Raw genomic sequence first — 26,695 nt, 5'->3', positions numbered from 1 at the left:
CAAGAGAGAGGACTGGCCAATAAAAATGACCAGTTTTAACTTTATGTGGAAGTCCAGTGGAAGTGACCAGGATTAGATATTTCGTACATAAAACTGATACATTTCTTTGGCTACAAAAAAATGAAAATATCTTTCAAGTAGTGTGAAAAATGAAGGCAAAGTGGTGCTTATACATAGATGGCTGCCCATCCCTGGGGTTTTTCTCTTCCCAGTATAAGCGCTTGCTCACTGGGGGTCATCTGACTGTTGAGGTTGGAGGAGGACTACAAAACAACTCAGTCTTTATGGTCTCCAATATTATTGTCCCTAACTTTAAAAAAATGCACGTTTAAAGTGTAGCTAGGGGTGTGTCTAGACTTCACCTCAGCTACAGAGACGTCAAGCATGTGTTTGTTAACAGCGCTTCTTCATCTAATATTTGTGGTGGATGTGGTGTTTGCTGGCCGTGTTGCCCCCCCGAGTATAAACTTGTTCTAAATGTGAACGAATGTGCAGCAGCCGGCATCAGTGACAAAACCATACACAGAGAAAGGGCCAGACCACATATGGTCAAAAGTAAAAAAAATTTTTACCTACGTAATTTCCTTCTTCAGTGTTGTATTTCCTGTCCTGCAGTACAATAATTAGGTTAAAAAAGTACTATACATCTGATTTTGCTGTCTGAGGACAACAAATGGTTTACTACTTTATCATATCTTAAGCTCAAGCTTCATCACTTCGGACACAGTTTAAGGAAATAATGTTGCCACAAATCCATGAAAAGACTCATTCAGATGACATTTGAACATCTAGTACACATTATGACACGTGGAAAAACTCATATTTACTGATGAAGATTATTCCAGCTTCTTAACAAACTGCACTGAAAATGTTTTTTCTTATTTATTCTTTGTTTTTGTTTTTATGATAAAATATGGAGTTATCTATCTTGTGGCTTCGCCTTTTTACCTCAGTGAATGGTCTGGCAGTGCCAAGCTGAGGTAAAAAAAAAAAAAAAACACAGTCCAAGCTGTTTCACAAGCTCACCTCAGCCTCAGTGCCCTCTGGCATCACAAAACTACTTTAGCAACCAGTCGGCGTTGATGGCTCCCTTCCTTTGTGACCTTCCTGTTCTTGGGTAATACTGGCAGAATTACCACTTCCAGAAGGAACTTACAATACGCTGCGCTAACATCGTTTCTCCAGCTTGTCCTTCTTAGCGGCACAATCGTGTAATACCACAATCCCTTAAGGCTCTGAAACACTCACCAAACCAGCTTAGAAAAAAAGCAACAGTCTATGCTGATGGTTTTCTCCAGTCTTTCTGCTGTAGTTATAGTTTTGCTTGGTGTCATAGATAACTAATCCTCTGAATGTCTGCCGGGTGACTGCAGCATCAGCTGGTTTGCAGACTGGTCGGCTGAATTTAAACATGACTGGTGAACTGTTGGGCGGTGCAGCCATTAGACTGGAAGACGGGGAGTCATGAATTCTAGCTGACATTTATCAGATTTTTTTCCCTACTCTGGCATTTAAGGTGTTAGTATTGCTCTCTGGCACTAATTGGGACTTCGTAGCTGCACCCTAATGAGCAGTGCTACTGCTAGACACATCTATTGGCTTTATTTATGAATTCCATTAAGATTTGTCCATCAATACTTCAGAAGCTGTAATGCAGCAGGAAGCTTGCCGACTGGCATGCCTGTGAGACAGACAGATTTCTGCATACACAGTGTAATCCTGGATTGAGGCAGGAGGGGCTGGATGCTGGGGGGGAGGTGGTTGTATATGTGTTTGTGAGCCTGCATGGGTGACTGAGGGCTCTAATGCTACCCTCCAAGGAGGTCAGAGACAGAGTTGAAGTCCACAGTCTCATAATCCTATTATCCATCGCAGTGGCAGCTGGACACATAATTTTGAGCGTGATGCAAGACATCACCGAGTACTACGACACATGTGCTGCCATTAGCCAACCTCATCTAGCAGCGCTTCTGCACGTGAGTATTCTCAAAGTCGTCAAATGCCATTAAAGACCGAGCCGCTTCCCCTCTCTTGGATGATCGATAAAAAAGTAATTTGTAGCCCTCGTTCCTACAACACTGAGAGAAGGAGCAGCGGCAACTCTTCTAACTTGCCTCGTACAGATAATAACTGCAGGAAACCAACAGAAATAAAGAATTCATGAGGGAGAGGCCACAGAGTGTATATAGCAGCTCCCAAGCTATGTTATCAGCTCAGTGCAGAAAGCTGGATTTACACTTCTTACAGCCATCTGATGAGAGACTGTGGGTCAGCAGATAAAGAGGCTGCAAATCGATAAATGCAGGATAGAGATGGCAGAGACGCGCTAATAGTTAAGCTATATTCTCATGATCTCGCGATCTCATTCAGAGAGAAACAGTCATTTTAATTGTTTTCTTTAGAGTGAGACCAAATTCTTCCATCAGTGCTGCCTTAATAACATTCTGAGGAGAACTAAAAGGAGGGGACTGCGATCAAACGAGCGCAATCACCACATCGATGTGTCTTGGTCCAATCTGACAGGTCCTATCATCATTACCAACATGGCCCCTTGATCTCAATCAGCCATTGCTTACTGGCTGTGTGCCGCTGCTGCTGCTGGCCTGCTGGGATAATGACTGAGCCGTTTGTCATTGTTACGCAGGGAGAATGAATTCATCATAGTGGGCAGAAAAAGCTCAATTGCAGCCCAGGCTACGAAGGAGGAATAATGGATTCAGTCAGCGGGCTTTATAAGCTTGAATGTGTCATCAACGCACCGGTCACCAGTCAGTTATCATCTCTGTGTGAAGTTTAGGAAACAAAGGGAAAACTTACTGCTCATGCTACTTACATTTTTTTAAAAGCACAGTTATTTTTATGTAATTTAAAAGGGCAGTGGTCATTACTTTGACAGTAGTATATTGATGAAATCAGTGATCATGAATATTTGTGTTAATTTAGATAATAATTGAGTTCAGTAACCATCATTCCTTTGTTCCAGCGACACACTGATGCAGCCTTATTATATTTTAAGGCTCATTTATCATTATGTTATCATTATGTCTTTATCAATTATGTTATTAATGTGCAATATCACTGATCACACTGCACCTATGCTCCTCAGATGGCATGTATGTGTGTGTATATATATATATATATATATATATATATATATATATATATATATATATATATATATATATACATACAGTGGGGCAAAAAAGTATTTAGTCAGCCACCGATTGTGCAAGTTCCCCCACTTGAAATGATGACAGAGGTCAGTAATTTGCACCAGAGGTACACTTCAACTGTGAGAGACAGAATGTGAAAAAAAAAATCCATGAATTCACATGGTAGGATTTGTAAAGAATTTATTCGTAAATTAGGGTGGAAAATAAGTATTCGGTCACCTCAAACAAGGAAAATCTCTGGCTCTCACAGACCTGTAACGTCTGCTGTAAGAAGCTTTTCTGTCCCCCACTCGTTACCTGTATGAATGGCACCTGTTTGAACTCATCATCTGTATAAAAGACACCTGTCCACAGCCTCAAACAGTCAGACTCCAAACTCCGCCATGGCCAAGACCAAAGAGCTTTCGAAGGACACCAGGAAAAGTATTGTAGACCTGCACCAGACTGGGAAGAGTGAATCTACAATAGGCAAGCAGCTTGGTGTGAACAAATCAACTGTGGGAGCAATCATCAGAAAATGGAAGCCATACAAGACCACTGATAATCTCCCTCGATCTGGGGCTCCACGCAAGATCTCATCCCGTGGGGTCAAAATGATCATGAGAACGGTGAGCAAAGATCCCAGAACCACACGGGGGGACCTGGTGAATGACCTGCAGAGAGCTGGGACCAAAGTAACAAAGGTCACCATCAGTAACACACTACAACGGCAGGGAATCAAATCCCGCAGTGCCAGACGTGTTCCGCTGCTGAAGCCAGTGCATGTCCAGGCCCGTCTGAAGTTTGCCAGAGAGCACATGGATGATACAGCAGAGGATTGGGAGAATGTCATGTGGTCAGATGAAACCAAAGTAGAACTTTTTGGTATAAACTCAACTCGTCGTGTTTGGAGGAAGAAGAATACTGAGTTGCATCCCAAGAACACCATACCTACTGTGAAGCATGGGGGTGGAAACATCATGCTATGGGGCTGTTTTTCTGCCAAGGGGACAGGACGACTGATCCGTGTTAAGGACAGAATGAATGGGGCCATGTATCGTGAGATTTTGAGCCAAAACCTCCTTCCATCAGTGAGAACTTTGAAGATGAAACGAGGCTGGGTCTTCCAACATGACAATGATCCAAAACACACCGCCCGGGCAACAAAGGAGTGGCTCCGTAAGAAGCATTTGAAAGTCCTGGAGTGGCCTAGCCAGTCTCCAGACCTCAACCCCATAGAAAATCTGTGGCGGGAGTTGAAAGTCCGTGTTGCTCGGCGACAGCCCCAAAACATCACTGCTCTCGAGAAGATCTGCATGGAGGAATGGGCCAAAATACCAGCTACTGTGTGTGCAAACCTGGTAAAGACCTATAGTAAACGTTTGACCTCTGTTATTGCCAACAAAGGTTATGTTACAAAGTATTGAGTTGTATTTTTGTTATTGACCAAATACTTATTTTCCACCCTGATTTACCAATAAATTCTTTACAAATCCTACCATGTGGATTCATGGATTTTTTTTTCACATTCTGTCTCTCACAGTTGAAGTGTACCTCTAGTGCAAATTACTGACCTCTGTTTTTTAGGTGGGGGAACTTGCACAATCGGTGGCTGACTAACTACTTTTTTGCCCCACTGTATATGTATGTATGTTTGTGTATGTATGTGTGGGTGTATCCGTACGCATGTGCATGTATAACTTGTACATATCTTTCTTGTGTAAATGTAAATACCTGTGTTATTTTGTAGATTTACAGAGAGATGCCAAACTGTATTTCATTGTTCTTCTAACAGTGACGATAAAGAGCTATTCTATTCTATTCTATTCTATTTTAGGGTAGCTGAACCTGATGTGCAAGACACAACAATATATGGAAAGTAAAGTGTCTGGCCTTTTGGGGTTTGATTAAAACCTAAAAGTGAACTTTCTTAAATGGACTGGTTCTTATATAGCGCTTTTTTACTCTTCTGAGCACTCAAAGCGCTTTATACAACTTGTGCATTTACCCATTCACACAAGCACATTTGTCTAAGTGCTTTTTTTAGCTAACATTCACACACATTCATACTCCGATGGATGCATCGGAGAGCAATTTGGGGTTAGTATCTTGCCCAAGGATATTTGGCATGCAGACTAGAGGAAGCCAGGAATCAAACCACCAACCTTCCGATCAGTAGGTGACCTGCTCTACCACCTGAGCTACAGCCACCCCAAAACTTCCTTAGAGAACCACAGGTTCCGGGTTACACAAGTGCATACTACTCCCTCCACAGAACAGCACAATTTGGCTTACAGGCACATGTAAGTCTGCCATTTGAGTACCTGTGAAGCATCCGATTACTCTAAGTGAACACTCAGATGTTGTCATCTTTTCAGAAGTGCACCAGCATCTCACTCTTAACTTTCTCTTCTGGTTACTCAGTTTGGTCTATTCTGTGAAGGGAGTAGCACACACCTGTGTGTGAACTGTTGTTTTCTGCATTTAGTCATTGCTTCTTTAACAAGCACGACAGTTTTCTGCTATACTAAAACAGTTAGGTGATTATAATGATCAAATAAATCACTGATAAATGATGAACACTTCATCATGCCACAGAAACAATGGAGTGTTTGCTACTAAAAATATGCCTCTATATACCTATGTCGATATCTGAGTAAAAGTCATAAATGATTAATGATTCCTTTGATCATCGTCAGTTACAGTCCACATCAGCATTACGTTATATTAGGTGGAAATAGTGTCTTTCTCCTAATGACCCTTAGTTTTTTAATCTAAGAGGAAGTCATTTGTGCCTACGTCAGAGGAAACTGCACTACTACTGTTACTCCAACACAGGTTGTTTTTCCAAGCATTGCAGTCACGATATAGTAATACTGGGTTTGAAAAATAAGGTGGAAATGCAGTATAGCTAAAACTTGGCAAACTCGCCAGAGTAAAATTATACTGTTTTACCACCAAACCACCGTCTTCCAGCGTTAATACCGCTATAAATAATATATTATTAAAGTTATAATTAGTTTATAAAGGCAAACTACTTCTCTAAGACCTGTGCCCCCCAGCTGTGTGGAGTCTTTCATAAACTGTTTATGCTGAGTCTGAGTCTGCAGAGGGTCCCGGTGATGTGGAAGACATCATGCCTCGTCCCTGTACCAAAGACGCCTCGTCCCAGTGGCCCCCAGGATTACAGGCCCGTGGCACTGACCTCCCACATCATGAAGACCCTGGAAAAGCTCATCCTGGACCAGCTGCGACCCATAGTAAGACCACATCTGGATTCCCTTCAGTTCGCTTATCAGCCTCGTCTCGGAACAGAGGACGCCATCATCTACCTGCTCAATCGTGTCTACACCCATCTGGACCAGCCGGCGAGCACTGTGAGGGTCATGTTTTTTGACTTTTCCAGTGCTTTCAACACCATCAGGCCGACCCTCCTGGGTGATAAGTTAGCAGCGATGCAGGTGGATGCTTCTCTGGTGTCCTGGATTGTTGATTACCTGACAGGAAGACCACAATATGTACGTCTCCCACAGTGTGTGTCTGACAAGGTGATTAGCAACACAGGGGCACCACAGGGGACTGTCCTCTCCCCCTTCCTCTTCACCCTCTACACCACAGACTTCAGCCACTGCACAGAGACATGCCATCTTCAGAAGTTTTCTGATGACTCTGCGGTGGTTGGATGCATCAGCAGGGATGATGAGACAGAGTACCGGGCTGTGGTCGACTCCTTTGTCACGTGGTGTGAGCAGAATCATCTGCAGCTCAACGTGGCAAAGACCAAGGAACTGATCGTGGACTTCAGGAAGACCAGGAAACACTTGACCCCTGTTTCAATCCAGGGGGTCAGTGTTGACATTGTGGAGGACTATAAATACCTTGGAGTACACATTGACAATAAACTGGACTGGGCTAAAAACACCACAGCACTTTACAGGAAGGGCCAGAGTCGTCTCTATTTTTTGAGGCGACTGAGGTCCTTCAACATCTGCCAGAAAATGCTGAGGATTTTCTATGAGTCTGTGGTGGCCAGTGCGATCCTCTATGCTGTTGCATGCTGGGGGAGCAGGCTGAGGGTCGCAGATGCCAACAGACTTAATAAACTGATCCGTAAGGCCAGCAATGTTGTGGGGATGGAGCTGGACTCCCTCAAGGTGGTGTCGGAGAGGCGGATGCTGTCCAAGATAAAGACAATGTTGGATAACACCTCCCACCCACTCCATGACATGTTGGTCAGCCACAGGAGCTCGTTCAGTGAGAGACTGAGATTACCGAAAAGCACCACTGAACGACATAGGAAATCATTCCTGCCTGTGGCCATCTCCCTGTACAACGCATCCACTTAACACACTGTTTGCTGCTACAGCTACACATGTTTCTTTTCCAACTATTTATTTATAAGTGACTTATGTATGTATGTATGTATATATATATATGTATATATTGTACTATTCTTAGTTAGCGTATTGTCTGTCTTGTCTTAATGTTGGTTTAAAATGGAGCACTGTAACAGAAAATAATTTCCCCCAGGGATCAATAAAGTATTCTGATTCTGATTCTGATTCTGATTCTGATTCTGATTCTAATCGCAATTTTCATTTTATGCTGGTGGCAGTTTGAGTAAGGTACTTCTTCTGAAAGCACACATGACTGAAGGCAAACTGAAACGTCTTTGACCCATATTGTCTGCTTCTGTTGATCCAGAGATAGGCAGTGTGCTTTCCAGTAAACATCAAAGGAACCTTGTCCTTGAAAAAAGCCATTAAATGTCAAGGAATACTTGAGCTCTCGCTCACAACAAATGATTCAGCAGTGCTGTATAATTACTGCGATCTGACTAAGTGGATTTCTGAGAGAAACACTTGCTGGTGCCTTATAATAAAACCCAAAAAACATAACAAAAACAAAACATATTTGCACTTGCAGCTGAAGGCCACAGGAAAGACGGGTGTCAAATCAAACACGCGCAGGTTAATGCTTGTGTACAGAAACAGGAAATGTGAGTGCTTTGTGGTTCTAATTGCACGCTGTCACACATCAATCACAAGCCTTTCTTATAGCCATTTCAGCTGTCCACATCAAGTAAAAGTATTTCATACTCACAAAGAAATCTGCACATGCTCTCTGCAGTAGTTTAACTTTGTGACTGGGGTTCTTAACCGCAGAGTGCTGCTGCTTAACCTGCTCCTGGAAAGAGCTGAGCTGAAGCGTCCTTTAATTTTTAACATCCTTCTCCACGGTGTCCTGTGCTGAACTGATACTAGGGTAGCTGTGAGCCAACCACTCCGAGCTAGACCTGCGGCTCTGACACGACAGCACCCTCCATGACCCACCCCTGACTCCACCCGAGGGCAACTGCTGTGTCCCACAGAGGGAAGTCCTGCCGCTTAATTTGGCAAATCAGAAGTGTAGTAAAACTGGAGTGGAAGTAGAAAGAGCAGCACTTCCCCCCCTGAAAATAATATGACTAAATGCAAATAAGCTGTTTGCAGATGTGGATTGTTTACTAGACTTGGTGCTGATTTTCTAATAGTCCAAATAGAAGGTCTTTAAAAGGCCATGCCAGGCAGCATAGCTTTAAACAAGGATCAAAAGTAAAACGATTCAGTGGATGAACAGCAACTATTTCCATCTTTGACTCTGGTTCAGCTTTTCCACTCACACGACTCCTGGATGCTATCAGCATCTGAGCTGAGATAAAGTCTTTTAATTAACTCTGGCACATCTCTCACTAAATGTAATTAAGCTGTCTCGAACTGTGTATAATGCAAACTGTAGCCTCTAGCATTTTGGGCAATGAGTGGGCATTACCTGGTACACTTTTTTTTGGGGAAATGTGCCTTTTATAAATCTCAACTCTGTGGATGTACCCCAGCAAATTCATCATCAGGCATCAAAAACATTAAGGTAATGTTTGCTATCACAGACGCCACACATACAGCGAGCTTGTAGTGATGGGAGTCAGCTAAAAACACATATGTGCATGCACACAGCAGCTTTCACACAGCAAACAGGGAAAAGTTGGAAACTCACTTGTAGCTCACTGAGATTGGCCATCATGCCAGCGACAAATGAGATGACTTCTGCTACCGTTTGTCTTACTTTACAGCCCTCGGATCATTGCAGCACCAGTGGATAAATGCAAAGAGTCCAACGTTGGAAGTCCTGTAAAAATAATAATAAGTTTAAAAAAATAATCCGTGTAAAGGCGCAGTCTGATGTGGGGAAGGTGGGTGAATAAAATGCTAACATGGTAACGTCTGGAAAAACGATAGAGAAGCAGGTGGACAGTGGAGAGAGGGGCAGACCATCACCTCCTGGTAGCAGGACGTTAACTCTCGGACTCCGGGCTGCATCACGCAGACAGTGCGGGCTGTCCTGGAGTAGTGTGAGGGAGAGCGCTGCTGCGGGGATCCTTCTCATCGTCAGGGGAGGAAAGCCCTGTGAGGAAACCCAACACCCGCCAGGATTCACTGAAACCTCTGCTGCCTGGAGCAAACAGAGGCCATCTTCTCCCCGAAGCGACGCGCTCCGGCTCGGCTCTGCGGGAAGCTGGGAGCCGGTTACTGTTGCTGCTGGGTAGGGAACACAAGCGCTGAAGGAATACAGAGAATATAAAAATGGGACTTCCTGCTCTGACCTTCAAAATAAAATACGCATCGGCGATAACACGCAAGGTGCACGGAATGCAAAAGAAATTTGGTTCTTACAAAACTTTAGGTTAAAATAACCGTGTGGAGACTTTCTATAGCTGCCACACTCACGGTGATATTTGTATAGAAACTGGAGCATACGCACAGAATCGTTTCCAAACCATTAAAACAAGCGTTTATTTATTTTTAACCAACTTACCACAGAACAGGAAGTCAGTAGTCTGAGTACACAGGGAGAATGAATAGTACACATAACAGACCAGTCACACAGGACAGACAGTACTGCATTAAACACTAATGCTGTGCTATACTGATATTTGTGGTACAGATCTGACACCAAGTAAATAAATAGTTAACGCAATAAAATACACCGTTCAGCTTATTGTGTATTTTGAAAACCTGGTATGTTTGTCTCTAAAACACTTAACCTTTCTGCTCCGGGCTATAAATAAAATAGAGGTGACAGTCAACACAAAAAGGCTCAGACATTTTTCACAGTGCGTGTTTAAGTTTTTTATTTTATTTTATTTCCAAAAATAAATGTGTTCAACATAATCCAGTGGGCCACATACCGAAGTTAGAGGATAGAGACAAAGTATCGATCCTACTACGCTAGTATCAATCCGATGCCATTACCAGCGCTGATACCAATACTATCAATATTTGGATCGATTCTCCCACTTCTATTAAACACAGCGGCATAAACACACTAAAGAGGAGATATCACTGTTTGAGCTCTTGTGGGAGCATACGGCATTTATTTCGAATTGTATGTCCCAGTAGTTAATAAATAATCCCCCCATCAAACGCTTTAATTTGGCAGCGAAGTCGTGTGGGATTTTATTTTGAAACCAGCACAGCCTGGATCTGCTGTTATTGCGGACTTCTTTGGTCAGCTTGACGCAGCTGGAAAGAGGCGCAGACCGTTGCGGCAGCCGAGCGCCCTCCTGCTTTCATGTGAGACCTGTTGATCACATTTGAACGCATCACCGTGCTAACCTGGTTGTAGGAACACTAAACTTCATACAGTCAGTGTGTGACTGTATGAAGTGTGGATCTGTTGAATTTGTGCACTGCAGCTTACTGTGTAGGCCTGAGTTAAAATCAACTGATGATGTCTCTTCTTCTTATAAAATCAGTGTAATGGCCCTTTAAGCTGCTATAAAGGAACTATCAGTTTATTTATGTTTATTTATGTATTACCAGTGTATTGCATTCCTTCTCTTCTACAGGATCAAACAGCTCCTGGTGCCATTGCCAAATCATGCCAGAGGGGAAGACTGGGCTGCTTACCCTGAACACTACAGCTGTAGATGAATGATGAATTGCGAATTTGATGTCACTGCAGCAACAATATGACCACTGTGCAGCCAAATCTCCTCAGTCAAGACAGAAGGAAGAAAAACTTTGAACCTCTTTCTTATTCATGCATTACATTATTATGAATGAACCACAATGCACACTTTGTGAGTGAACATTTTTAATCAGGTACCCAAAGAGTACAGTTTTGTATATATGCCGCTTTTTATTTAGGACCAAATAACCAGGCCAGCGTGGTTTTTTTATTATTTATGCTGTTCTGTGTGTTTTTCTGCCATGTCAAGCTATGCTGTCAGCTCTCAGAGAATAATGTGACCTCTGACCCTGCATGCTAAAGGATGTTCAACTAGAAAAATTGTAGAGGGTGAAGGCAACAGTGATCCTTGTGGTAATCGTAACACGTGGATCATTATGTCCATATTGTCCTCTATATCTCACTATATTGTCACATACCTGACACAGACGTTGTTAAGGTTAGTTGATGTGTGAGCCGCCACAGCTTATGTTACACACTGTAGCTCATGTTGTGAGGTAGACTTGCTGGATTCAAACCTCGACCTGTTGTTCCAAAGATGCCACTACACCATCCAGCTATGTGTGACATGGTTACTTATTGTGTCATTTCGTGTAATTTCAGAAACCGCTTATGTCATATTAATGGCAGGCATCCTAGAAAAGCGATCACTCCCATCGGGATGCGAAATGGGTCCAGACTATACCAGCAAAACAAAACTCCTATTAAAAAGATAGCAAATATAGTTATTTCTGTTTAGAAGTTAATGAGGTCGTACTGTATGTATTTATTGACATGTTAATCTGCAAACTTACTGAACTTTAGATATGTAGTGAAAAATAGTGTGATTTTGCATCTGAAATGTAGCTGAGTAGAGGCTACATTTAAAATACAATGGAAACAACTTTAAAGAACTACAAACTATAAAAGGGTTTGATGACACAGCGAGTTCACTCACCTTGGTCTAACAAACCCAACAGACGGCTGAGGGAGACATACAGGGTGAGTGCAGACTGTGTACACCCACACTGTCTTTGTGGATGGATTATGGCTGAGCTCAGAGTGCAGGAGTAGAACTGGATTTTATTTGTGATACAGATTTCTGTATGAACAGACAACTGGTGATATTTGGACCTGGGATTTTTATGGAAAACAATATTTTCCACTAAGCAGTGCAATCATATGTGTAATATGTGCCATCTACAGTGTACACACAGTCTTCAGGTACTGGGTTGGACTCCCTTTTGTTTTCAGAAACACTTCAATACTTCACAGCACAGATTTGTCTGTTGCACTTCCGTGATGTTCCACCTCATCCCAAAGATGCTCCATTGGATTGAGATTTGGTGGCCGTGGAGACTTGTTGTGTTCAAGAAACCAGTTTATGGCGATTTTAGCTTCGTGACACTGTGGTCATAAGAGATGGGCATGGTCAAAAACAATACTAAGTTAGGCTGCAGTGTTTAAACAATGCTTAAATGAAGAAAGCAGCTGGTGAGTGTACATTGAGTTAACCCCTCATTGGCTACCGTACACATGTAACCCCGAGCAAAGGTCCTCTTCTCTTCTGTATGAAAATAATCCGACTCAGTGTTTTTGAGTAGCTGCTTCTCATTTACATCTTTTTTAAAATTGTTTGTTTTTCAAATGACGTGAATTTTAAAACAAGACTATAACCAATTGATTTAAAGCAGTTTTATTTACTATTGAAAGCATAAAAGTTTTGACATTTTATACTTTAAAATGATCTGGAACACTGGCACAACAAAGAAAGCTTCTCCAGTACTAAAGAAGAGGATGACGATCACTCGCACACTGAATATCAAAATACTGAGAATGTAAACAGCAATTTTGTATAGATTCATATGAAATTCAATAGCAAAGGTACACAAAAATATCTGTGTAAAGTGGCTTGAGGCGGAGTAGACTGTACTTTGACAATAAAGGTGCACATATAAGTCTAATCACACATGCACTAGTTACGCTTGCTTGTATGTTGGTCTTTTCAGAAAAAACAAACTCTTAATGATATGATAGAAAGCAGCATACGACAGCAGAGGCCACATAACACATGCATAGTCCAGCTGTAGTACAAATATTTTTGGAAAACTATATTCTGTATGCACTTTGAAATATAATCTGCTTTTTACAATATTCATTTAGGATACTTCAGAATCATATAAACGGGCACTTTGCTTACAGTAGCAGTAGATAAAGGAAAAGCCTATTAGCTATAACACAAATTAAATGATGTCACTGCAAGAGATTCACAGGCTGTGTAAGTGGAAGAATGGGTCAGTGTGCCACACGTGCTGTCAACAGGTGGCAGTGTTTCTTCACTTCGATCATCCCAGACAGACATCACCTACCTTGTGCAGACACAAAGAGAAACACAGGTGCTTTTTTTCTCTTCACTCAACACATTTAAATATCAGACAGGCTGCTATGTTCTCATTACCTGACTGATACAAGTAAACACCTCTTTTAAAAAATATGATAACAAAGGGAAATATATAGAAACTCTTCACAGACTATATTAATATACTTAATAAAAGAAATATAGAGGTTGGTACTTGGCCTGCCCTCCACCCTCCAATCCCCACAGCCTCAGAGTGGGTGCATTGTCTCATCTCCGCATCTCCTCTTCTTCTCCCCCCACCATGATGTCATCTGTAACCTCGGAGACTCCCTGAACACTGGGTGACCCAGGAAATGAGGTTATAACTTCGGAATGTGTGAGGGGGGACAACTCTTCCCCCCGCCAACCAGCCCTGCACCCTTGTACGCCTTCCCTCACCCCTCACAGCAGAACAAGGAGCGCCCTTCTTCTCCTTAACGCCTCCCTCTTCCTCCGTGACTGACAGCTCTATTAAGTCCATGAAAACCTGCTTGTCGAGTATAGTCACAGTAACACTGAGCAGAGACTGGTGTTTGTAGGGGGACACAATACACCGATTTAGGTATTTCACTATGGGGATTTGGGGAGATGTAAAAGCCCAGAAAAAATATTCATCTATCAACAGTACTGGCTATGTAACACAACACTACTTACCTGTATAAATACTTTGGCAAAGACCATAACAGCGAATAAACAACGGTAGAAAACCAGTGCAATTTGTCATAGCTCAGTCTCTCGTTTGAGAGAGCGACCAGTGTTTGGTCTAGATACAAAAGAGACAACAACGTGGAGCGCTGCACCCACACGACACAAGAGACAACAGGGCTGCTAAAGTAGATCCAGCGCATTTCAGAGTAAGACAGCTGAGGACAGATGTTAAGTGCTTCTGGTAAGGAGAACATGCTCTAATGTGAGGCGACAGTATGACAGTATGCATGTCTGGGTTACAGTAATCAATTACATGGGGTCATCTACAGCGAATATGTTCTACTACAAGTAATGACATCTGTTGAAGACCAGGTTGGTATGGTCTTATGGTTAAATCAAGTATCCGGCTTAACCGTAAAATTCTCGTATGGCTTCATTAACGATGGCACATTAAATTAAGCAGATCAGATCTGTGAGAGGAGTTCAGTCGTATGATGCACGCTGCTCATGAATAACAGCGTGAGATTTTGGCACAGCATTAGACGAGTAGATCAATATCACCCTTTTGGCTCTGGTGTGTGGCTGTATGTAGAAAATGCTTCCTGCAGCTCTCCTATTTGTGTTCCAAGCCCCTCCCATCGGTGAACCTCATCACATGAACTCAGAGCCTCCAGAAATCCACACCAAATCCTGGTGTCAGCAGTTCATCACACAGGAGGGGACCGTTTAACCCCATCAAATAAAGGTCAGTTGTCGTCTTTGTGCTTTGCTTCCATACAGATTTATTTGTGAGCTTATTTGGATACATTTCCCTCCATCTTTGCCAGTAGATTTCAATTTCTTAGAATAACTGTGGCTCGACTGAGCTGAACAGCAGTGAGAGTCGTATCAATCTTCTCACCTAACCCTGTGCCAAAAATTAAAAACAGATATTCATAAATATGTGAAACTGTTCCTCGCACCGATTTATTGATGTACTTCTCCGCCTCCCTTGTTCAGTGATGGGTCTCCACCTCGACCACAGTCCAGTCACTGATTGGGGAGCTGCCCTGGCTGTCTGGGGAGTAGCTGCTGACAGATGTGACTGTAGCGGTAGGAGGGCTGAACTGGGGAAACAAACTGGGCCACATGCTGCTCTCCAGGGGGCTTAGGGTGCCCCCGGTCCCCACAGGGAGGAGGAGGAGCGGAGGGCAGTCTGTATCACCAGACAGCACCATGGTCTGGTTGATGAGCTGCTGGACCATGTCCACCTTCTTATTCCATTCCAGTTCTTGTGGGGGCACCGGGCGCAGGTGCTGCTGCCGGTGGGGGGACCGCCCCCTCCTTCTCACCTCCCCTCTGGCTTCGTCCTCCTCGTCGCTGGTTTCCATGGCTTCGTAGATGGTGCAGAGCCCCGAGGAAGGGGAGAGCATCACTCCGGTCGGGCTCCTCCTGAGCTGCTGTTGCTGCTGGATCTGTTTCTGCTGCATGCGGTACTGCTGCTCCAGCTCCAGCTGCCACTGCAGGACCTGCCTGCGGTGGCGGTGCTCCTGCTGTTGCTGCTGCAGCTGCAGCTGGAGGAGCTCCCTGCGCTGCTTCTCCAGCTGCTTCTGTTGCTCCAGCCTCAGACGCTCTTCCTCCAGCCACTGCCTCTTCTGCCTCTCCTGCACCTGGCGCTGCTGCATCTCCCTCAGCTTTTCTTGGTGTTGCTCCAGCCTCTTCAGCTGTTCTCCGCCAGCGTGACCATCAGCAGCAGCAACGGTCAAAGATGGAGGGGGAGCAATTTTGGCAAAATGGGCAGCAAGAGTCGGATCAATGGGCCTCCTGTTGCCCGGGACCATTGCCAAGTAGTGACCATTCGCTATGGGAGCTGCAGCAGTGTGGTTCTGGTTCTGGTTGTCTTCCTGTGAGTGTTTTTGCCATCTGTGAGCTTCATCCACTTCATATCTCTTCCAATCTCCTGTGGGACAGTCAAGATCACTTGGTGCATCCGTTATAGATGCATGCATCAAACAGAACGGGTGGTACAACAAGGGGCCAGGAAGGAGGAGAGATCTGACACAAATGCAAAAAGGTGTAACAAAAAAAAAGGAACAAAAAACAAGGGAAGGGGCTTCCAAAATAAAAGCGATAGAGGATGCTGAATACCGCAGCTACAAACCGGTACAATGAAACACATCACACAACACTCAGTGCAACATGTTTCCTCTAATGTCACACCTTTGTTTCACTCGGTTGAGTAGTCTGCACCAAAATCCCAGTCTCACATTTGAGGTGTCATTCTCAGGAACATGATGTCTGTCATGCAGGACAGTGGTCATATATGTGATTCACAGTAGAGTACAGACAACGGGCACATGGGATAGAACTGATAAAAAATATAATCACAGGAAGTTGATCATATCAAGATAATGTGTGGTTTTAATCATGTGGAAAAGTAACTTCAGTGTACGGTAGAAGAAACGGTATAATCACTGAAGTATAATCACCAAGTCAGGGAAGCACAAACCTGAATCAAGTCGTTCATGGTCTCATGAATGTAAATTTAGTGTTTAGGAAATGACAAAAGCTGGTATTTTAGAGACATCTAAGCTACAGCTGTGTCAGTGTGTGTGCTGTGGGGTATGTTCCGGTCAGGGTTTCAAGGAAGAGCACGAGGCCAGACCAGAGAGGAGATGGTACTATTTATATCTGCATATGTAGCGAACGAGGATGCAGATTCACCTCATGCCCTTCTGCGCATCTGATTGGCTAAACTCAAACAGGACCTGCATTTTAAGCAGCACGAGTCATCCAACTGTTTTATACCTGCAAGCTTCTTTGCAGCCCACCTCCATTCCACCTCCCCAGTTTATATCACGGCTGACTTAATGTCATGTTCATCATAAGTGGTTTTTCTGGAGGTGGGGGGCTTCTTGGCATGTATGTAAATAAAGAGCAGAGACGCCCCCCCCCCCCGTTGTGCATTACTGCAGGAGGGAGAATAATCAGAAATGATGCTAAATGTGTTCTGTACAGTTTTTGAGCACTGGTAGCCCGATGAATTCATGCCTGGGCCCCTTTATCTTTGTGAAACAATGGGTACAATCTGCTACTACAGCTGTGACAACTGATGGTGGCAATGTGACAAGAAGTGTAGCAATGTGCTTGTGCAAAGACGAGGAGGAAGAGGAACTTTAAGCGATCTTCTTAAATGCTTGTTTGTAGTGTAGGAGTCCCATTAAGCTGACCTTCTTCTGATTGGCTGCTGCTTTTCGGTGGGGCTTCTGTGCCAAGTCAGAGCTGTAAGCCTGACGTGAACATATTAAGGTCATATTAAGGAAAAGTATATTTTGAGGTTATTATACAGCTCTAGGAGTAGAAAACTATCTGAAACAGAGTATTTAGAATGCTTCTACTGACCATACTTAATACTGTGGCCATGTTTAATGTGAACATCCACCAGTGTGTGACAGTGTGTATGTGACGGAAAATCATAATAGATCCATTTAAATGTTTTTGAGGTGTGACAAATGCGTCTCTCACAGAACAGCTTTGTTTGTTTACAAGAACTTTAAGTGAGAGAGAGTGTCAGAGAGAGAGTGCGCTGAACATTGTGTTGGCGGATCTGAAAAGTTGACAAAGGTGTAAGCGTGCTGAAGATCTTGGATCGCCTTTTTACTTTGACCAAAATTCCATCTAGACACAACACCATTGAACAATGGCCACATCACTTCCTGTTTAACAGCAGTTCCCATGGCGAAGAATAAGAGACGCCACTTGGGAAATACTGTTGCATAAACACACACACACACACACACACACACACACACACACACACACACACACACACACACACACACACACACAAACACAAGGAGACGAGTTCAGACATGCTCGGATCCATAGGGAAAAAAGGAAACAGGAACAAAAATGCCTTGCAATGATGTTTTAATGGAATTTTGAAAGATAACCTAATGTGAACCATTCATTTCTGAACATCATGTCTAGTGTAGAATTGTTGCAAATTTCCAGGTAGTACAGAGTCTTTGTTAATTAAACATGCAATATACTGTTGAAATAGTAAACCAAACGCCCACTATGAAAAGGTTTCAGAGAGTGTAAAGCTGTGATGTGGAGCTTATGTAGCGTCTCATCACGAATAAAAAGGCTAGCCGTTAGTCTCTTCTTGGAACACAAATGATCTGCTAACTGAGGCTCGAAGCTTGAAGCCACTTAACCAAACGCCTGAAACACATACCGTACGTGACTGCACGTTATATACCTTAACAACCTATGCAAAGAGCAGTAGAACCTCTTGAAGCACACATTAAAAGCGTCACCAACTGCAATCTATTGACCGCCCCCCCCGCACACACACCTACTTCAACTAATCCGTAACGGCAAAATGAAACCTGCTGTGTTAATATCTAGCCTTTATTTTGATAGCTAAAAGTCTTGAAAGCAGAAGACAAACAAATAAAAGAAAAAAGCAACTATCGCTATGGTGCTGTTGAACATGGAGTGTGTGTACACAGGGAAGGGGAGGACCAGGTTTTAACAGAAACCAAAACAAAACAAAAAAAACCCAAAAAATAAGCAAATACAAAACAACAACAACATTTGATTGGTAAAAACAGTAGGATAAATACACAATGAGTCCATATTATTCCGTCTGTGTGTTGTCTTTTTTTTTTCCTTTTCCTTTTTTCGGTTTAAAAGCTCAGTCACATTGGACCAATCAGTCAATACCCCATCAGGGGCTACAGAATAAGCAGGGTTACTTAAAAAGAACATCCTACTAGAAAAATGGAGTTAAGCCATACACTCATAACCGTGACCATAACAGTATGAAAGAGGGAGGCTTCATTTAAAAATTGCTACAGTCATTTTTTTTCCTTCTCCTTTGTTCATTTTTTTAAAATCTTTTTTCCTACAATCTTGCTCTCCTTTTTTTTTCTTCTTCTAACCATCTAACCCAATTGGAGAGAAAACAAAAGAAGAAAACAGGTAAAAGGGGGAGGGTTGCAGGGAAAAGGTGCATTCCGGGGGGTAACAGGAGGGACTTATACGTTACCTGCCAGAAAACTATCAGTCTTATCAGATATGGTAGAGTAGTAGGATGCCTGGTTGTCGCCGGTGCCTCCAGATTCCTCGGCCTCGACTGGATCGATGTCCTTCAGCTGGTCTGCTGCAATCTTCCCTCCCAGCATGTAGTGGTGGTCATCTAGACTGGGATGGTTGTCCTCCGGGTGACCCAAAGGCATCAGATCCACAGATCTGCCCAGCAGGTCCTCTGCAAGGGCAGAGGTGGCAGCTGGTGGCAGCGTCAGCTCCTTGATGAGGGAGGGGTCTTTGGCCTCCTCTGGCAGCTGCTCCTCATTTTCCAAGGAGAAGATTCCAGGGCTCTTCCCGCAGCTCTCAGCCATGGAGTGGGCGTTGGAGTTGGATGTAGTGCAGTCGAAGCCATAAGACGCTACAGAATTGGCTGACTGAGGGGTGGCCCCGCCCCCATCCTCCTCACCCTCCCCAGCTGGTGTGTCCCCAGCCTCTTCGTCCTCCTCGAGAGCGGGCAGGCTACACGTCTGAGGAGGACTCTCAAACCCGGCACTTTCATCTACCATCATGGGTGCTTCAGGGTCATTTATTTGCATCTCCCCTTCTGTATCGCTGGCCTCGTCTCCCGAGGTGGAAGGGGAAGAAGGGGTGGATGCAGGAGCAGTTGGGGGTCCGGTGCCCAGGACCTCGTCGGCGGGGAGCGTCTCGGCTTCCTCCTCTTCTCCGTCGCCTTTTTCTAAGTGAATACCGAGATCCTGCTCCATGTCAGGCTGAACCGAAGCAGGCACTGGGGTCTGCTGCTTGTCAGAGCGGGACTCGACTCCAGAGCTGCTGTCATAGTCACGGAGTTCCTCTGGTGTGCTTGTCTCGCTGCTGCTCTGGGCTGCCAGAGCCGTGCCGCTTAGAGTGCTGGACTGGGACATGCCTACAGGTGGGGCAGCAAGTAGGGTGGGAGCCTCTGCAAGAACTGAGCCCTTCGTCTCCTCATATGATGACTGATGAAGGTTGGTTTCTTGCTCCATCTCAGGAGCAAAGGATGGGGCGCTGACGTCCAAACATGCCTGGGCAGGAGACTGGGTGGGCGCTTCAGACTCAGCAGCACCGTGGTCGGACACAGGGCTGGGGGAGGAGACGGAGAGGAGTGAGGCTGGCTGAGCCCAGGTATCACAGAAGGGGTTGGTCTGGCCCCAGGAGGATGCAGGGATGGAGGGCGGAGGACCCGATTGATTGAGGTTATCTAAATGTGCCTCCTCATTAAAGTCATCCTCATTCTCACAGCTCTCCATCACTCCTTCACTGCGCATTTCCACGTCTTCATCCTCTTCCTCATCTTGCCCTTGCTCCTGGAAAACTTTATGGTGTTCGTCTACCCTCTCAGAGCTCAAATCCATATCGTCCACCCGCTCATCCTCATCATCCTCGTCCTCTTCTTCATTGGCTAGGGTTTCCACATTGGGAGAACCCATGAGGTTACCATCTCCCTCAGAACCACGGAGGCTAGTGTCAACCAGGGCATCTGAACTCTGGGTGCCCTCTAGAATTGCGGTATGCTGGGTGCTACTAAGGTCTGAGACCCCCTGCTGTCGGCTGCTGGTGCAGCTGCTCACATCCTCGGAGTCCATCCCAGACAGCAAGTCGTCACCGTGCCACCCTGTTGAACCTCCAAAGGCAGAGGAGCGCACTTGGAAGTCGTCAGAGGGCTGAGACGTGCTCATGTCAGTGATCAAAGACGAAGGCTGATAGCCCAGTCTCCTTTGTTCTTCATCATCATCATCCTCTTCCTCATCATCATCCTCGTTGATTTCCTCATCAGCCTTTTCCACGGCCTCCTCCTTTTCATGAGGAGAGATCAGGCCTCTGGGGCTGAAATCATCCAGAGGGGAGGCACCCAATAAGTGAGGTTGCACTGTGTTATTAAAGGCCTCGGGAGCTGCGGGGGTATGCATAAACAAGTTTTCCTTCTCTTCTTCTTCCTGCTCTTCGTCCTCTTCCTCCTCTTGTGTCTCCTGAGCCTCAAACTGCTGGCACTGTTCCTCTTCTCTCTGGAAGTTCATCATACTGCTTGGGCTTTGGTTTATGTTCCAGGGATCAGAGTGGACATGGGTGCCCAGGAGAGAGTAGGCATTCTGTTGGTCTCTGACAGGAGAAGCAGGGCCTTGTGGGGAACAAGGAGGAGACATGACTGTAGTACCCAGGGAGTCGTTGGCAGGCTCCTCAAATTTGAAAGGATCTATCTGTGCAGGGAGCTGAACACCACACACTGCTTCATGGACCGGTTCTGCCTCCTCCTCTGCTGGTGGGTCAGACAGGAGATCTACAGATGCCTCGGGGGATGGTTCTTCTTCTTGATGTGAAATTAGTTCTTGTACAGGTTCTGGTGTTGGTTCTCTTACGGGCTCTGGTGAAGGTTCCCTGACAGGCTCTGGAGTAAGTTCTCTTACAGGTTCTGGTGTAGGTTCCCTTGCAGGTTCTGGTGTGGGTTCCCTAACAGGTTCTGGTGTGGGTTCTCTTGCAGGTTCTGGTGTAGGTTCCCTGACAGGCTCTGGTGTGGGTTCTCTTACAGATACTGGAGTGGGTTCCCTAACAGGTTCTGGTGTGGGTTCTCTTGCAGGTTCTGGTGTAGGTTCCCTGACAGGCTCTGGTGTGGGTTCTCTTACAGATACTGGAGTGGGTTCCCTGACAGGCTCTGGTGTGGGTTCTCTTACAGATACTGGAGTGGATTCCCTGACAGGCTCTGGTGTGGGTTCTCTTGCAGGTTCTGGCGTAGGTTCCCTGGCGGGTTCTGGTATGGATTCCCGTGCGGGTTCTAGTTTTGGTTCACAAACTGATTCAGCCACTGGTGCACAGACTAGTTCTGGTTCTGGTGTGAGCTCTGCTGATTTTTCTTCAGGAGTTGTAATGGATGGCTCCACAGCTAGTTCTGCAGGAGGCTCTGGTTGTTCTGGCACAGCAATAACAGCTGCTGTGGCAGCAATCGCTGCTGCAGCAGCTACAGCTGCGGCAACTTCCTTTTCAGGTTCAGCGGCTGTGGCAGCTTTAGGGGCGCGTTTAACAGGAGTTGGTGTGCTGCTTCCCACAGTTTTCTTGGGGCTGGAGGTCTTGGTTTTGGAGCCAGGAGTCTTAGCTGGTGTAGGCTTGCTCTCTTGTGTTTTGGGGCGGTTAGGTGTTTTGGTGTCTGCTGGCTTGTTAGTAGCAGGCTTTTTGGCAGTGACCTCTGATTTTGAAGCGGACTTGGAAGTCTCGGATTTTGCCGACTTCGTTGTAGAAGAAGGGCGAGTAAGGGGGGAGTCTGCAGGCTTTTTGGCTGCTGGCGTGGAGGGTTTGGTGACATCTAGAAAAAACGCACAAAAGCACACAAGGGGTGGTTTAACAATGTGATATTGTAGAAAATTAAAACACATCATTGATGATTAAACCCACAGTGTAATGTTTAACACATTTGCATAATGTACAGTCAAGACCCAGAAGAAAAAACCTTAGAAGGGTTGTGTCAGGAAGAATATCCCCTATAAAAATCTGCTAAATCAAACAGGTGGATCCATCTGCTTGTAAACAGGAAGCAGACAAACAACGTTTTATTGATCCCTTCAAAGTCACCACTGAGTTTTCTGTAGTTAACACTGTAATCAGGCCAAATATATGGAATATAAAATTGAAATTAATTAATTTATTCATTTATTGTGAGATCTCAGACCCATAAAACACATATCAGTCTTACACATAATTATAACATACTAGAGCGGGCAGACATAAACACATTTTATGTTTTAATGTTTTATTTTTACATCCATCTGAGGAAATGATGTGATCACTTTACTTTGGACAACACTTCACTCCTGTTTTTAAAGTTCAGCCACTGCTCACCAGCCTGTTTTGTCACAGGAGGGCAGACTGTACAGGTTGCTGTGACGAGTATCAGTGTCTCTGATCCTGTTTCAAAGCCAGAATTCAATGTCTTGTTTTGCTCTAGAGTTCTGCTGGAGGGCCACTCTAACCAGACTGGTGCTGCTTGGAGTCTGTCCACAGGATGAGGAATATTTTGCAGTGGCCGCTCCATTCCTGATAATTACAGTCTGTACGGTACAATTTACTTATTTATTTAAGACTAAGAAGTGTGACGCCTTTCATGTGCATGCATATGTGTGTAGTTAAAATGTACTCCTACAGTACTTCTCTATCTCCACTCCATGATATGTTAACAGATGATCTCCTACCACTCTTACACCGATGACACCCAGCTGTACCTTCGATTTAAAACCTGGTGATCAGACTTGTGGATGCCTAAAGTGGCAGTGACAATGTCATGCATTTGACCCAAAACATGAATGAAGTCTTAATATTCAGCTCTGCTACTGCTCCAAAACCTCTTTGTCTTTGGTTTAAAAGGCACAGCTGCCAGTGGTGGGCTGACAGCTGATGCTAACAGTAGTTGTATTGTTCATTTTCTCTTTGTGGTTATTTATTTTCCCTTTTGTCCCAGTAACACAGACAAAGACCTTTAACACACCGTCCCTGAATAAACACTCATTCAGAAGTCCATTTTCCCAGCGCACAGCAGGGAAACACAGGTGTTACTAATGACGTTAATTAACGCTCATCTGTATTTAGTGCAGAGCTTTTATCAAAACGATTATTCACCCCTGTGTTTACCTACTAGTGCATGGAAAACGTTTGTCAGAAACATCATCTCGACTCTTGTTTTGTTACAGGTAGTCCTATTTCCTCTGCAGCTGGTGCAAAATGCGACGAGCAGGCTTCTGTACAGACTAGCACCCCATCACAACTTTTCCAGATCTGCTTTTTCATTCATTTATTTATTTATTTTTAATCAAGGGGTGTCAGTTGTTAGCCCAAAACTATGGAAGTACCCATCATCCAGAGCTTTATTCATCACTGGCATCTTAAAAACATCTCTTTTTCTTTTGTGTTAGTAGTCATAATACTTGCTATTAATTGGTATCAAATGCTATTGTGTTTCTTTTCTCATTTCTTTTTCCTTACCTTTTTTCACAAGGGTTGTGGTTTTGGATGTTTGAGATGGAGGTTTGCCACCAGAGGGGGTAGTGGAGGTTGGTTTGGGGGTAGCCGGCTTGGCGGCGGCAGAGGGAGTTTTAGGAGTGGCAGGTTTGGTTGTAGCAGGGGAGCTCTTGGCGTTGCTGCTAGTAGGTGGCCGAGATGAGCCCGTGGCAGGACGAGGGGATGAAGTTGTGCCGGTTGTAGGCCTGAAGAGACATAACAGAGAAGAAGGGTTAGCAAATACTAAGCTGCACTACACAATATGTCCAAATCACGAATGAGACCGACAGTGAAATGAATTTAACAGACAGTGAATCCCCTGGTTACAGAACTCAGGGAATGGAGATTAACTGAAAGTGACTCAAGCATTTGAGTTTTTAAAGTCACCCACATCTTGGGGCAAACATCAAGTCTCACCCTGACTGTGTGCTGATCAACCCTGTGCTCCGAGTGCTTCAGAACGGCTCTGACAGCGAGCAAGAGCTTGACATGTCAGCAGCAGACACTTCTACTGCTAAAGGGTACTTAAGAAAGAGCACACACAAGCAACAATGCTTGCATAGCTCACAACACTAACATTAAACATACATAATATTAATAATGAAAGCAATATATAATGGCTGATTTGCAATCTTTCTAGACAACAAAGGCTAGCCATCTATTTTAAAAATGAAGTGCAGAGTAGTGCAAACATCTTCTGTAATAATAAATTAAAGCACGTGCAAATAGCCAACGCACTGACCTGATTAGCTGTTGCAGCAACGCTAAATTCAATGAGTCAACGGGTTCACATAAGGTAGACACCTATTGAGACTTACCTCTTAAGGACAGGAGGGTAGACATGAATGATTCAGAGGTGCCTGAGTACTGATTTAAAAGCCTTTACATTAGTTCCCTGTCAGTTTTTGTAAGGATTTTCAAAAGGCACACTAGTAATGCACCATCAGGGCAGCCCCTGAGGTGCTTTGGCACAAATTCATTTCATTTGTTTTTATTTTTTTTTATAGATGCAGGACAAAAACTTTGGAGCAGTCAGAAAACACGTGACACCAACCTAAAAGTGCCAATTAACCCTCTCCAGGCAGACGTTGCAGATTACCCCACATACATATTTTATGAGTTTCTTTTACTCAGAAGTACCACTGGACTAGTATGAAAGCAAACTTTGACTCCAAGTCCATGACAAACTCCTCCAGGGACAATCAAGTTGTTGAAGGTGAGTCAGAGCGGCCCCAGAGAGGCACACTGACCCCAGTTGATCCCTCCTTGCCCACTTCCCTCCTCACATGGGGGTGATTCTTTGGGGCAGCGTGCGTCAGCTCTGCCTGCTCTGGCTCTCCTGGCCTAGATGCTGGCTCCTATGTCACGTCTGAGCGAAGTAACCTACATCTAGTAGTCCTGACAGGGCTGTGGTGTGCAGTCTCTCGGGCCCAGGCTACACTAACTGCCTGTTTCTAAATAAAGAATTGAGTTAATACTGGCAGAAAGAGAACAGGCAGCGGGAGGGAGGTGGAGGGAGAGTGAAGATGCCTGGGACCATGTTAATCTTTAATACTGAAAGGAGAACAAATATAACTCTTCCAAATCCAGCAGCACCAGCACCACCCCTCCCCTCAGCTGGAAGCACGGGCTATGTTAAAGGCACGCTCACTTCATAAAGGCGAGGAAGTAGCGTGTGCTATTCACAGCCTGGCAAATGTACGGGAATACAGTGTGGCAACATGAAATGAGAGTGAAAACCTGATAAGGGTGTGGTGAACTCAGAGGTTTAAAGAAGCTTTTGCAGTTGATTCACATCATGCAAGCTCTGGGGCAGTGAAGGTGTGTTACTAATAGTGAGGCTGCTGGATCATGTCAGGATCGTGCTGATCATTCTGAGCTGTGATTCATTGTTTTAGCATGTCTGACGCCGACTGTTTTCTGCTAAATCTGGGAGTTAATGTTGCTCACGTTCTAGTGCGTTTGCTGTGAATTTTGCTATGGAGGCAGCGTAAAAGCCACATCTCAACTGTAAAATCCCGCCTTAGTGAGTAAGATACTAAGATTTTAAGCTCTCAAATTTAGAATCTGTTCTTCAGGACAAAAAAAAGATGATGTCTGAATTAGAGAGTGAAAGATGGGAATTACAGGGAAAAGAGAATGGGGAGAATTAAGAGATAGAGACTGGCATTAGAGATGAAGTATGCTAATGGGATATTCAGAGAGAGCATTCATAGTAATCTGCCTGATAAAAGGAATGTGGATAATCCAAAAAGGCAGGAGGACTTTAAAGAGCGCTGGAAATTAACCAGGTCACTGAAAAAGAAGGAGGCGCGACGGAGATGGAGACAGAGACAGTGAAGGAGATTTCTGTTGAGTTGTAATGCGTATCTACTGGCTCTCAGTCCAATTTACTTGGATCAGTATTTCTTTACTTGTGTTTATGTTCTTTTGTTCTTGCACTGGTTTTGATTATTTATTACCATGATTTCCTTCCTCA

General features: G+C 44.4%; 2 protein-coding genes across 5 annotated transcripts in view; both read right to left on the bottom strand.

Annotated features, from left to right (window-relative positions):
* Window positions 1–9,725, bottom strand: part of pkn1b (protein kinase N1b) — a 49,221-nt gene extending 39,496 nt beyond the window's left edge. Inside the window, exons 1-2 of one of the 2 annotated variants that reach the window (XM_086288386.1) lie at window positions 9,403–9,725; window positions 9,186–9,317 (exon numbers count right to left, since the gene is read on the bottom strand). In XM_086288386.1, coding sequence (XP_086144512.1) covers window positions 9,186–9,212 — 27 coding nt within the window. In that variant the 5' untranslated portion in view covers window positions 9,213–9,317; window positions 9,403–9,725. The remainder of the gene's footprint in view (window positions 1–9,185; window positions 9,318–9,402) is intronic. The other variant, XM_086288385.1, reaches the window with a different exon arrangement.
* Window positions 9,726–12,824: 3,099 nt separating this feature from the next.
* Window positions 12,825–26,695, bottom strand: part of prr36b (proline rich 36b) — a 39,230-nt gene continuing 25,359 nt past the window's right edge. For 2 of the 3 annotated variants that reach the window (XM_086288380.1, XM_086288381.1), the window contains exons 4-6: window positions 24,202–24,422; window positions 19,220–22,531; window positions 12,825–16,123 (exon numbers count right to left, since the gene is read on the bottom strand). In XM_086288380.1, the coding sequence (XP_086144506.1) occupies window positions 15,180–16,123; window positions 19,220–22,531; window positions 24,202–24,422 (4,477 nt within the window). In that variant the 3' untranslated portion in view covers window positions 12,825–15,179. The remainder of the gene's footprint in view (window positions 16,124–19,219; window positions 22,532–24,201; window positions 24,423–26,695) is intronic. The other variant, XM_086288382.1, reaches the window with a different exon arrangement.

The sequence above is a fragment of the Aulonocara sp. 'chitande type north' Nkhata Bay genome, linkage group LG4 (assembly GCF_057382095.1).
Source record: "Aulonocara sp. 'chitande type north' Nkhata Bay isolate Kocher_YH1m ecotype deep benthic linkage group LG4, A_spYH_male_GT1.1, whole genome shotgun sequence".
Classification (NCBI taxonomy): Eukaryota; Metazoa; Chordata; class Actinopteri; order Cichliformes; family Cichlidae; genus Aulonocara; species Aulonocara sp. 'chitande type north' Nkhata Bay.
Note: the sequence above shows the minus strand (reverse complement) of the source record. Positions and strands in the feature narration are given on the sequence as shown.